Source organism: Camellia sinensis, chromosome 3, assembly GCF_055761805.1.
Source record: "Camellia sinensis isolate YWXY chromosome 3, ASM5576180v1, whole genome shotgun sequence".
Taxonomy (NCBI): Eukaryota; Viridiplantae; Streptophyta; class Magnoliopsida; order Ericales; family Theaceae; genus Camellia; species Camellia sinensis.
The window spans coordinates 126672265-126685798 of NC_138963.1; the positions used below are offsets into that span (position 1 = coordinate 126672265).

General features: G+C 37.3%; 1 protein-coding gene across 5 annotated transcripts; it reads left to right on the plus strand.

Moving 5' to 3' along the window:
• The first annotated feature begins 5 nt into the window (after positions 1 to 5).
• LOC145822774 (uncharacterized) lies at positions 6 to 6170 on the plus strand. Of its 5 annotated transcripts, none has more exons than XR_014364472.1 (6): positions 6 to 669; positions 3516 to 3685; positions 4019 to 4108; positions 4180 to 4284; positions 4711 to 5144; positions 5217 to 6170. XR_014364472.1 is itself a non-coding variant. In XM_082920770.1 (5 exons), the coding sequence occupies exons 1-5, from the start codon at positions 3575 to 3577 to the stop codon at positions 4924 to 4926; spliced, it is 612 nt and encodes a 203-aa protein (XP_082776896.1). In that variant the 5' UTR covers positions 3555 to 3574; the 3' UTR covers positions 4927 to 6170. The 5 variants fall into 5 exon arrangements, 2 of the variants coding, with proteins under 2 accessions (XP_082776896.1, XP_082776897.1); XR_014364471.1 differs by lacking the exon at positions 6 to 669 and adding an exon at positions 3816 to 3905 and having other exon boundaries at positions 3555 to 3685; XR_014364473.1 differs by lacking the exons at positions 6 to 669; positions 4019 to 4108 and adding an exon at positions 3816 to 3905 and having other exon boundaries at positions 3555 to 3685.
• The last annotated feature ends 7364 nt before the right edge of the window (positions 6171 to 13534 follow it).

Consider the following 13534-nt stretch of genomic DNA (forward strand, 5'->3'; position numbering starts at 1 on the left):
TTGGTGGCGGTGATAGTCACTACCGGAAAAAGGGGGTATAGCAACGCTTCTTTTGTGGCATTTAGGAAAACGTCATGATGGATTAATTATAGACAACGTTTTCAAAAAATGTTGTCTCTGGATCGCAGTTACACAACACCGTTTTAGGTCAATTAGTTTACACCATTCAAAACTCCGTCCCTTTCAAACCGTCTCGCACTCTCACTCTTGCTCTCACTCTTCCACAGCTCACTCTCTCTCTTCCAAAACTCAAAAACCCTCGATTTGAAGCTCTGAAACTCAAAAACCCATTCGATCAAACAAACTCAACTCTCTCGCTCAGACAAACTCACTCTCTTGCTCAGACAAACTCACTCGATTTCAAACACTCTTTCTCGCTCGATTTCAAACACTCTCGATCGATTTTAGATCTGTGGATTTCAAAACTTGTTGCAGATTTTGGTCACTAGATTTGCGCTTATCTTTCGATTTTGGTTCTCCTCTCTTTTGATTTTGTGAGTTTCGATTTTGGTCCTTTGGTCAATCCAGATTTTGAAGCTCATTTAGGGGCCTTTATTTTTTAATTATTTATTTTTTATTTTTTTTGAAGATCTGTAAGTTTGTTGTTGCTTTGTTTTGTTGCAGATCTCGCTCAATCGGCCGCTTCTTTTTGTTGCAGAACTCAGATTTGTAAGTTTTTATTATATATGCATTTGTTTTGTGTGAACTCGGATCTCTGATTTTTCAAATCTATTTGATATGTGTGTGTGTGTGTGTTCTCATTGTTTTGAGTTCATTGTTTTGGATTTGGTGGATATATATATATATGTGTGTGTGTGTGTGTTCTTCTTCTTATTCCTCAGGTGACCGCCTGAGCATGTTTTCATATCTGCACATGACTGTGTTCTAATTTATAAATAGATGCAAATTAGCATAGCAATAGCCAGGTGGCTTATCCAAGGGAAGAAATGTAATGTGTTCTCATTGTTTTGAGTTCACTGTTTTGGATTTGGTGGATATATATATGTGTGTGTATGTGTTCTTCTTCTTCTTCAGGTGAACCTCCTGAGCATGTTTTCATATCTGCACATGACTGTGTTCTAATTTATAAATAGATGCAAATTAGCATAGCAATAGCCAGGCGGCTTATCCAGGGGAAGAAATGTAATGTTCTCTTTGCAATGATATTAAGAGTGCATTATATGTTGTTCTAGCAATATATTAAATGCAATATTCCCCATCTGTAGAAGCTAATAACTAGCTTAACAGATCATTGCAACTGTCACTAGTTACATTAGACTTCTTCATTAAATAAATTTCCAATTTTAAATTTATAATGTTGTGTCAGTGGGAGGTTGATGTTTTTACCGCTACATAAAGAGAACAACATTCACCTAGTAGCTACGATACCAAACTTAATGTAGAACAACAATAATAGGGCTGATATTTATGTGTTAAAGCGTGGTGGATATGGTTGTTAGGAATGGTTTTCTATGTATTTTAAAGACGAGGCAAAAGGATTTTTAGGTTTATAATGCAAGAAGCATAAAGTTTTGGTGATGTAAACAGTAACTATGACATTAAGGTGATGTAAACATATGGTGGAACCCAACAAGTTCACTATGACATTTAGGTTTCAAATATTTGTTAACCATTAATTAAACTACCATACACCCCCTAGAGAACACTTCAGTAGATCCCGTTTAATTGGTGATTGCAAGGACATGATTTATATTTAGGTTTTCGAATTGATAGTGATATGCCTGTATAGTTCACTACTTGCCTTGTAAAAACAAATACTGTAGGAGTTTTGTATCAATTATGCATATTTCATCTCTAGCCTGGGCATTTTTCATATTGATTCTTTCTTGATATATGTGATGGAGTTGATTTTTTTATTTGTACTAAGGGACATAGATTGATTTTTTTAGTACGCACCTAGTCATCTTTGATGAAGCTCTATATCATAATCTATCAAGAGAATTGTAGAAACTTTTAGTTTCTTCATTAATATGCTTCATGCTAGAAATGCGTCTAGTATGCTTGATAGTTCTGATTTAGATTGCACCACTAGGATGCAAAAATATGACAGTTGTTAATTTAGCAAGGAATTATCCATGCATGCAAAAATAGCCATAGACCCGTCCAAGAATCTTCATTAGAGATACCTAGTCATCTTTGATGTTGGATTGTCCAGTTTGGACAGTTAAAGAGTATAAGTCTATGTTGTAATTAGTAGTTCTATTGCTTAAATGTAGTCCATCTCGTAGAGATTTCGTGTAGTAGCTCCTCATGTTCTCTGGGTGCATACTAGACAAGGTGTAGTAGTACACCCAGTCTATGCCATGTACTTGGAGAACCATGGGGAGATGTTGCCGAAATTTCGTTAGAGATGGAAATTTCGTTAGAGATGGATAGAGTGGTATGAGCTACTTTTTACAATATAGACTGTGCATTCCTGAATGGGAAAGTAGGATGAACCAACCTATTAGAGAAGAGTTAGAGTTGAATAGTGTCATGTCGCAAGCATTATAAGGTACTTAATTGAGGTTAAGAAAAATTAAAATGAAATGATAATTTTGAACTTTGTTGATTTGGCAGTGACATTTGTAGTGTAAGACGAAGTCAGATGGATAAAAGTTGGATAAATCAGCATAGGTTGCATCCAGAATATATAGAAGGGGTTTAGGAATTTCTTAAACTTGCATGCCAAAATAATCCTCTATCAAATGAAGTCACATGTCTATGTAAACGGTGTCGGAATGTCAAATTAGTAAAGAAAGACCTTTTGGGGGAACATTTAATGGTCAATGGGTTTCTTCCAAGCTACACCAGATGGATTTTTCACGGGGAAGATTTCCCGGCGTCTGTGCTATTGAATGAGAATATCAGTGATTCGAATGATAGCGATGAAGTCAATGAAATGATATGAGGGGTTTGGACTTCCTCCACCAAGCTTGGTTCATCTTGCTTGTAATGAGACAACAAGTTCTAATATCGAACTAGGCCTGGATAAGAAAACTGAAAGATTTTTAAGTTTATTGATCCCTTGAAGCTGATTGGGATGTTATTGTCAAGATGAAACCTAGAGACTTGTATGAGGTGTGTGGAGAACAACCAATTAATGATGGAGTACATCACAATGAAGTGGAAGGATTTGGCGACCAAGAGTTAGATGCAACTTCGTTTGCTTGTGAAGAGGACATAAATTGGGTTAGGCAAGGTGAAGTTGGAACAACTATTGATGAAACTATTGGATCTCTTGGGATATCGACACAGACACAATCTGAAGATGATGAAGAAATGATATGATATTGTAATTTTGTGTCATATTCATTGTTACATTTGTGCTTTCAGTATGGATATTCATGTTAATGAAACCTTGGCTTTTATAATGTGTCATTTATTTGCTTTGTTAATACAAAGGGTAAAGGAATTCTATGCTGCTGTGTGTATGCTGTTCTTTATATTATGCTGTGTGTATGCTGTTGCTGCTGTGTGTATGCAATAGTCACAAAGTTGCCAATTATTTGCAGGTCAATATAAATGCTGATGAGTCGATGAAGAAATTTGTTTTGGCATCTGTTGGAAAAAAATGGAGAGTGGAAGGCTAGAGTTAAACAAATGGGGAACTCATCGACCCGAAAGAGTACATGAGTATCAATGGCGGAGCTTAGTCTATTATTGGGGCATTCAGAAGGCACAAGTATCATTTAATATTAAATTGTACTTTTACATGGGATTAGTGTTAAATTGTTTATTGAACTCTATTGTAATCTCATAAGATGAGTTTGTTAATTAATAAATTATCTTGTGCTTGTGTTCATATGTAATAGGAAAAAAGTACAAAAAACAAAGAAATTCGGAAGAAGAAGACATTAAATCACATAACCGGCAGAAAACCATTCTCAGTTGTTCGAGTAGAGGTATATAGTTTCTTTTTATTTCAAATTGAAATTGTGTATTTTGATTATTGTAATCTCATAAGATGAGTTTGTTAATTAATAAATTATCTTGTGCTTGTGTTCATATGTAATAGAAAAAAAGTACAAAAAACAAAGAAATTCGGAAGAAGAAGACATTAAATCACCTAACCGGTAGAAAACCATTCTCAGTTGTTCGAGTAGAGGTATATAGTTTCTTTTCATTTCAAATTGAAATTGTGTATTTTGATTTTGTTAATTTTAAGTGTAATTGTAGGAAACAAATAAGAAGAATGGAGTTCCTGCAACTCGCTTAGAGGTGTGGATGGTTGGGTACTCGAAGGATAACAAACCAAGTACTGATAAAGTTGCTGAGGTCATGGTATGTAGCTTGGTTTCAAATTGAAACTGTTCAAATCTAAGGTTATGATCTGGGACAACATAATTTTCACATTATGGGTAGCTGTAATTAACTCACAACTGGGGATTAATGTTAATGTTATAATCATTGCTATGTGTATGCTGCTGTGTGTATGCTACTGAGATAAAAATTCATAAAAACCCCAAACTCCCTGTTGTGACAGAGGAGAAGCAGAACATGGGTTGAGATTGCTTACGCATGTGATAGATTGTTTGATAATGACGTGTGGTTGCTGCTGTTTGTATTTTTGCAATGACGTTATGGTTTTCATTTCTGTGTTGCTCTGTTTTAGTCTTAGATGTTGTCATGGCAGTTAAGTGGTCGTTATTATGTCTTGCTTGTGGGCTAAATTTTATTGGTGGCTAATTAACTAATTAACAATTGCAGACACAAATGAAGGAGCTTGGGGCGCAATCCAATGTTACAGATGAAGAGATTATCACACAGGTTCTAGGGCCTGAGCGATCTGGTTGTGTTCGAGCATATGGATTGGGTCCTTCTCCGACAGATGTCTTTGGAGGCGGATATAGGCAATCACAAGAACAAACTTGTATCATCCAAACGCAGTCCAAGAGCAACTTAACCAATATAAAGCACAAATAGAGATGCAAATGAAGGAGATGATGGATGCTATGCTTAATCAACAGAAAGTAAAAATGGAGATACAAAGCACAATCCAAACTCAACAAGCACGAATAGAGCAATTGGAGTCTCAACAGGCCATGGGTGGGCCTGTTGCACCAGCTGCTACACATTTGCATTCACAACAACAATCCTATGCATACATCTCATCATTTAATTGCCATCGTTTGTTCGAGGAAGTGAGTAAATAGTTAATTACGAAATTTTCAATATGACATTTTATTTATGTCATTTGTTCTTATCAAATGCAGGTTCACATATCAAAGAAAGAAAAGAAGAAGTAGATATGACAAACTCAGGTTCATTCTAAACCATTCTAGTTGGATTGCTTTCTCCTTCTCACTTATTTGTTGATTGGCTTCAGGTGCAGTCTAGTTAGTTGAGTTCTATGATGTGCATGGTCATAAACATTTTAAGTCTTTGTTGTGTACTTAATGTTATTAAGAAATGTATTAGAAAATGTTAATTTGTGAGGGTCAGGAAATTAAAAGGAGAGATTTAGAAGGTGGGAAGTCCATGGACATTAAATGGATTTTGTTTTTTCTCAGTGATTTAAAATTGATAGTCCTGGAATTTTAATTTAAAAATCAAAGGGAAGGTAATCTCACCAGAATCATCATTTCATTGGTTTTTGTCTTTCCTTGTACCTCAGAAAAAGGAGATGTAGAGAAAAGAAACTACAAAAGTTAGCTGCAAATTTATGCATCTCATTCCTACAGTTGCAGTTGCTCGCATGAATATAATGATGTGATTTTTTGTAAAATGATACCAGGTTAGAAATTGACTGACTTTATTCTGATTAGTATTTTAAATTGTTTCAACATGTGGGCTGTGGTCCCCAAAAATCATACGAGGTGATGATCGTGAAGCGATTCACATTCCAAACCACAAATTTACAATGAATGTGGTGAGGAATCTTAGCCAGAAGACTCAGTGGCGCATCAAAACCTACCTTGCTATCAGTCACTTGGATGTGAATAAGATTAATGTGAGGACTGATTTTGATTCATTTGTTTGTCAACAATAGATTGTGTATCAAAAAGCACGCTTCTTTTTCTTGCATTTTATGAATTGTTGTTGGTCATCACGCGTCATCACGCATCCTGTGCATCTAGGCTTTTTCTTTACTGAATGTACAACTCGTTGAGCAAGATGGATTTTTCAGAAAGTTATTTGATTTTTTGTTGGTTCTCAAGTTTCTAAAACTAAACATGGACATGGAATCCTTTGTTTGAATTGCATCCCATGGAAACAATGTGTTACAGACTCATAGTTGCTTAGATGTCTCATTTGTTTGAATTGTATCCTATGACACTAGATGTGAAATTTTCACTTGAAATGATGATTCTGGCGAGATTACATTATGCATGTATATGACATGTATTGAGGATTGGTTTTAAATCTAGCAGTTTGGTTGCATAGAGCAAACATAAAACATGAGATCCCAAATTGTGAATCCAGTTTCCACCAGCAGCAGCACAGAGAAAAACAAAATTAGTATTTTATTTCATATTCTTACATCAGCAGCAGGAACCCCCCTTCCCCTCCCCCCCCAAAAAAAAAGGTGGCGTTTAAGAACGCCACTAAATGACGTCATTGTGACGTCACATATTAATTTCTTGCAGCAGGAGTAGGACAAATAAAAAAAATTAAAAAAAAGTGGTTTTTTTGAAAAAATATCACTAAATGACGACATTGTGACGTCACATGTTAATTTGAGACGGAAGGTGAGACGGTTGTCAAAGATTGTGCGTTGTTTCTTATCTAATATTTTTAGTGATGTTTTTCAAACGTTGGATAACTATTGCGGCGGCATTATCAGCGACGAAAATATTACACGTCGACATAAGCTATTATGGCGTTTTTGAAGCTTTTTGCGGCGTTTTAAAAGTGCCGCTAAAAAATGGATTTCATGTAGTGAGTGATGGCATTAGGAAGACATTAGTTCCAAAATATTTTTTACCTTTTAAAAGTAAAATATATTTTCTATCCAAATAGGCTTATTTTTTATTGATCCTACAAATAAATTTTGTTGATTTTCACTTTTTGTTTTGTCAAATTATAAGTTTTTGGAATATTTACTAACAAATTTTAGCTAACAAACAAGTGCTCTAATTAGTTTCACGTTTATTTTTTTTTATTGATTTGTTAAGTTCTATTAAAAGAGAGTTTCTTTCTGTGTTGTTCTATTTTTTATTTTGTTAATGTTTTAGTGGACGATTATATCATTTTGTTAATGTGGTAGGTATTAATGTGATACTCTAATGCGATAGGTATGATGTGACACTATAAAAAAATTAAAAATTTCTTAATATACTATTTTTAAAATGTGACAGCGTGGTAGGTATGATATGATACTCTAAAATTTTTATTCCAAAAAAATTTAAAATTTTCTAGTGTTTTTTTTATTTCTCTAAATGTGATAACATGACGGGTATGATGTGACACTAAAAAAAATTAAAAATTTCTTAATGTACTTTTTTCAAATATGACATGTGACATTTCAACATGGTAGATATGATATGACACTCTAAAAAAAATTAAAAATTTCTTATTGCATGTTTTTTCAAATGTGATAATTCAACGTAGCGGGTATGATGTGATACTAAAAAAAATTTAGTGTACTTTTTCAAACATGACACTCCAATGTAGTGAACAAATGAGTTATTACACATTTAAAAAAACTAAATAGATCAGAAGAAAAAATATAAAATTATATGGATCACAAGTTCAAAATATATTTGTCAATTTGTCCACACAAATATAGTTTTATTTTAATTTCAGTTTTTCATATTTTCATTTTTGGTTATGGGAGGCCCCTTCAAGTTTGGGGGAGATCTGTATGATGAGATTTTGGTATAAGAAACTGAATTTAATCATTTCATATTTGTTTCGATATATTCTTTCTAAATATTAAAAATATATGTTTTAAGAGAATGATTTGAAAATATTAATAATGCACATATAATTTTTTTGAAAACTATCTGTGTGAGTGAATTTCTGACCACACTGTCAACTCAGTATTCAGCTGGAGAGCACTGGCAGAATAGATGACACCTGAATGACCTATAACAGAAAGAAGAGATTCCGGTAGTGGTTCGTCCACCCGGGGGCACTCCGACGATTAAGTCAGTTATCTCTCAAAGATAATCAATAGAGCTTAACTCACTGTTCAGAATGTAAATTGCGTACCTTAGACCCATGGGGGTGCCTTTCTTTTATAGTTAACCTAATCTTAGTCCCATTAGAAGCCTAGCTTCAATGGGCTTCTGCTCAATGTTTATCTTGGACTCCCCAATAGATAAAGAAAAGAGCTTTATCCTTATCCAGGTTGAAGTTCTTCCTCATTCTAGGACTCTTATCCCTTATCCGCTTATCCCAAAATCCGATATCTTTGAAGATAACCTTGGCCCAATCGAGATCACATCGGGGTCATGACTAGGACACGTGGCAGCTCGGCTGACACGTGGGCGTCACCTTGGCCACGTATTGGTGCTTAGAAAATATATCCTCACAACTGCCCCCTAGGTTCTATTATCTCGACATCCTGAGGTGATGGAACCTATATCGTTTGTATCGTATAGCATGTCGGCTATCTTGCCGTATTATCCATTTACCGAGGTCATAATATGTCGGCTCAATATGACTTCTATTCAAGTTCCTCAGCTGAGATCATCCTCAAAGCCGAGGTTCTACTTTGTTTAAATCAAGAATTCTAAGAGCTTCAACACGCGTATGAGCTGTCACGCATGACTACCCAATCGTTTTTGCCACACGTCTCTCTCTCTTTGGGCTGTACGCGACACGCCCCATTAAGTCAAATTGCTTTCGCGTGCGCCGTCTGACATATACGTTGTTTTAGGCACATTAATTGCCTTTTTCCCGCTGTTTCGAGTTTAGACAAAATTTCCTTTCTTCTTTCCGTCTCTTTACTTTATACCACCGTTTCTGAAGCTTTTTCTCTCTCTAACTTTTTCTCTTAAGTCTGCCATTGTCGCTTTCGCGAAGGTTTCTGCAATTACTTCCGTTCACTCCCCTCCAGCGAGGATTTTTGCTGCACTTTTTAGGTTACTGTCACCGTCTGATCTCGGCGACTCTAATTTTCCCTTGTAAGTCAATGTTCCTTTGTTTCGATTTTTGTTCTTTCTCAAACTGTTATATCTGTATACTGTATTTGCAATGTTGTTCACATTTGTCTTTTTGAATCCAATCATGTATTCTGAACCATTCTGTTATTATACACATAATACCTACATACTTGTTCATTCTGCCACTGTTCTTGGCCTTGCACCCTTGCACACTGTAACGCCCTCAAAAAAAAAAAAAAACATAAAACCCATCACTTTAGACATGCATTGATATAAAAGAAACCAACCATTTCTATTCATCAGAATAATTCTTACAACTGTATTACATGTTAACAACAAAAGGAAATGCCCTATGGGCTTACAGCTTTCCAAGTCAACACCTGGTTACACAAAAGAAGAGTACTAACTCTATACAAAATAAGCCTTCGGCTTGATATACATGTAATACAAACAAAATAAACAAAATCAAGAGTCTTCAACTCTCATCATCATCCAAGCTATGTCTTTGGAGGTGGCATACTACATGTACCTGAAAATAATGTCCCATAAAGGGTGAGCCAACGCCCAGTAGAGATATGCTAAACACAGTATGAGCAATGACTAAGACATTCGCAATTGATAAATGTTCAATTTCCATAAACCAACTCATAACCCATTTCCATTTCATGATCACTATGTTCATGTTTCAGTTCAATTTCCATTTCTTATCAATTTCACAATTTACATCAACGGCTCAGAACCTGGCCAATCACTCATATGAGACAGTGACTCATATTAAACATTTCCCATTTTTTTTTTACAATAGATAAACATACTAGTTGTATCAACATCTCAACAGATAAGCATACAAGCTGTATCCACATTTCAACAGATGCGCATATTAGCTATATCAACACTTCTAAAGATAAGGATATGAGCTATATCAATACTTCCAAAGATAAGCATATAAGCTGTATCAATACTTCCAAAGATAAGCATATGAGCTATATCAACACATTATCTGACAAGCATATGAGCTGTATCAGTGGAGTCCATCCCCTATCTCCTCCCAAACAACATACGGTTTAGAGGTCCATCCCCTATCTTCCCTTAAACCGTGGAGTACATCCCCTATCTCCTCCCACACACACAACGTATATACACAAAGGTCATATACACAATCAATCAATACATAACGTTAATGTATTCTATCAACCGTCATACTCTATGACATATCCAATTGATTAGTTTTAGTTTGCCTAATCACCATGCATTGTCTACAACAATCAAAACTACCCTCCACCGGTAGTCCAAGCAATTATTTCTAAGCAGATAATAAAAGCTCCAACAGATAAAATATCAATATTTTCAAAAGTGAGCGATTAACAAATCCAACTCCACTATTTTACTATATAATGAGTCAATTTCATTATTTCCAACTCAATTCCATATAACCACCATTTTCTCAAATTAATTATACCAATTAATTTATACAACCAATTAGGGTTTTCTATCTCAGTTTCCAATATTGACCCAATGGTCTATATTTCAACAACCAACAACAATATCATTATTTTGAAACTCATAATACACATTCTTGAAGTCAAAATAACAAAACCCACTTTCAACATTTCGAAACCCTAAGTCCCAAAATCACACAACTTCAACACTTTATCAAAATAACTAAAAATCTATGTCAAAGACCATAAGAATGAGTAGGAATCCCTACCTCAAATTCGGAGCTCAAGGAAAGAAGATGAAGAAACTCAACGTGCTCCAAAACTCAATATTCTCGGATCAAAGTGTAGCCTTCGACGATCAACCCAACTTTTACAAAGGCCGAAGGAAAAGGAAACACTCTAACTAGATCAAACCCTAGAGAGAAGGGAGTTTCTAGAGAGAGAAACTCTCAAAATGTCTTTTTAGAAAGTAAGAGAGAGAGAGAGAGAATGTAAAAAGTGATTTTAAAATGCCCAGCTGCCAACTGATATATGACATTCCCGCTTGAGCGGAGAACACAACGCTCGAGCGTCAAGAACAAAAAACTAGGTACGCTCGAGCGCAAGAATGCCCGCTCGAGTGCCAAGACACAAGAATAAAATACATCCGCTCGAGCGCGAAAACCAGTCCGCTCGAGTGTATATTTCCCCCTCCCAGAACTTACACCAAAAAGTACTACCCGCTCGAGCGCCACCACTCGAGCGTAAAGAAATCCGCTCGAGCGTGAAAAACATGCTTGCAGAAGTTCTGCAGAGCACCAAAATACTGGGAGCGTGCAATCTCCGCTCGAGCGCAAGAAGACCCGCTCGAGCGGACCTCCTAAAAACTGGGCAACAAAGAATTGAAACCAAAGCCTAACCAACCTATAACAACTCTGCCCAATACATCCTAAAACTCAATCAAGTGGAATTCAAGGATGACAACAAGGTATACCACCACCAACATCATGGAACTGAGTCCGGAATACAACAGAACAGTAAAGGGACAATCAGGATCGCTATAACCTCCCTCCCGTAAAGAATTTCGTCCCCGAAATTAAATACAAGTTTTTCAAAAACAAGATTTTCTCAATTCCCAACATTATCACAACATAATATTAAACAACCTGACCCATTACCGGTCAATCCCATCTCTTTTCAAGAGGCATATGACATTATTCATAACAATCTGCATTATCAACATGCATTCTTTTGAAATTTACCAATTTCAACTCATTTTCCACAATTCCATAATATATGCAACATTATCATCATGCTTGCATTTCCACAATATACTTAACATACGCATTGTTAAAACAAACTTCCATTAACCAAAACATTCACAATGTTTTACAACTTAAGACACATGTAATGTTCCTAAAGTTCAACGATATTACAAAATTACCAATACATGGTTACACATCAACAAACAAGTCCGAATATTTCTCGCGGACTTCCAACTCACGTTCCCAAGTGGCTTCCTCTACTCCGTGATGTTTCCACAAAACCTTCACCAAAGGAATGGTCTTGCCACGCAGGACTTGATCCCGCCTATCCAAGACCCGAACCGGTCTCTCCTCATACGAGGCATCCTCATCTACCTCCAAGTCGGTCCAATCTAACACATGGGACGGATCCGGCTCATACTTCCGAAGCATACTCACATGAAACGCGTCATGCACTCCGGACAACTACGGCGGTAAAGCTAAACGATAAGCAACCTCGCCAACCCTCTCAAGGATCTCAAAGGGACCAATAAACTGAGGGGATAACTTCCCACTCTTCCCGAACCTCATCAAACTTCGCCTAGGTGATATTTTCAAGAAGACATGATCACCTACCTCAAACGCCAAAGGCCTCCTCCTACGGTCGGCATAGCTCTTTTGGCGACTCTGGGCTGTAACAAGCCTCTTACGGATAAGCTCAACTTTCTCTGTCGTCTCCCTAACCAACTCCAGACCCAACAAAGGTGCATCACCCACCTTGGCCCAACACACTGGAGACCTACACGGTCGGCCATACAAGGCCTCAAACGGTGCCATACCGATGCTAGACTGAAAACTGTTGTTGTAGGCAAACTCCACCAAGGGCAAGTGCCTCTCCCAAGTCCCACTAAAGTCAAGGACACAACCTCGAAGCATATCCTCAAGGATCTGAATAGTACGCTCGGACTGCCCGTCAGTTTGAGGATGATAAGCCGTACTAAAGGTCAACTTAGTGCCCAAGGCACTCTGCAAACTCTGCCACAACCTAGCAGTAAAACGAGGATCTCTATCTGAGACGATCGTCATTGGGACCCCGTGCAATCTCACTATGTCCCGAATATACAAGTTGACGAGATGATCTACCGAATCTCTCACGCGCATAGGAATGAAGTGCGTTGACTGAGTCAACCGGTCTACAACCACCCAAATGGCATCACTACCCCGTTGAGTCCTCGGAAGACCTACAACGAAGTCTATAGTGACATGCTCCCACTTCCACTTGGCAATAGGCAAGGGTTGCAACAAACCCGCTGGCCTCTGATGCTCGGCCTTCACTTGCTGGCAAGTAAGGCACTTTGATACGAAAACAGCCACATCTCTCTTTATACCCCGCCACCAAAACTGGCAACCCAAATCCCGATACATCTTAGTGCCTCCCGGATGCACCACAAGACGTGAATGATGGAACTCTCGGAGTACTTCCTCTTGGCAAGACTCCGGCACAAACAAACGGTCTCGGTATCTCACACTCAAGTCGGGATACACTGTCAAACCCTTCTCAACCTTCCCATTTGAGATCTTCTCTCAAAGGGATTCTACCTCAAGGTCACCTCTCTGTGCCTCTAACACTCGGGTGACAATTGTAGGCTGCGCAACAACAGAAAACAAGGCCGTAGCTTCAGCTGATTCACTCAGAAGTAAGTCAAACTCGCCAAGTGCACCCAACATCTCCCATTCCCGGATGGCTATACAAGCTACATCACTAATGGATTTCCTACTAAAGGCATCGGCCACAACATTGGCCTTTCCCGGGTGATAG

What these genes read in the sequence shown, in the direction of transcription:
- LOC145822774 (XM_082920770.1), top strand. Translation starts at nt 3,575, where the DNA reads ATGGAGAGTGGAAGGCTAGAGTTAAACAAATGGGGAACTCATCGACCC. An exon ending in GGGGCATTCAGAAGGCACAA is followed by an intron (nt 3,686 to 3,815) that starts GTATCATTTAAT and finishes CATATGTAATAG; the next exon opens with GAAAAAAGTACAAAAAACAA. An exon ending in TCTCAGTTGTTCGAGTAGAG is followed by an intron (nt 3,906 to 4,018) that starts GTATATAGTTTC and finishes CATATGTAATAG; the next exon opens with AAAAAAAGTACAAAAAACAA.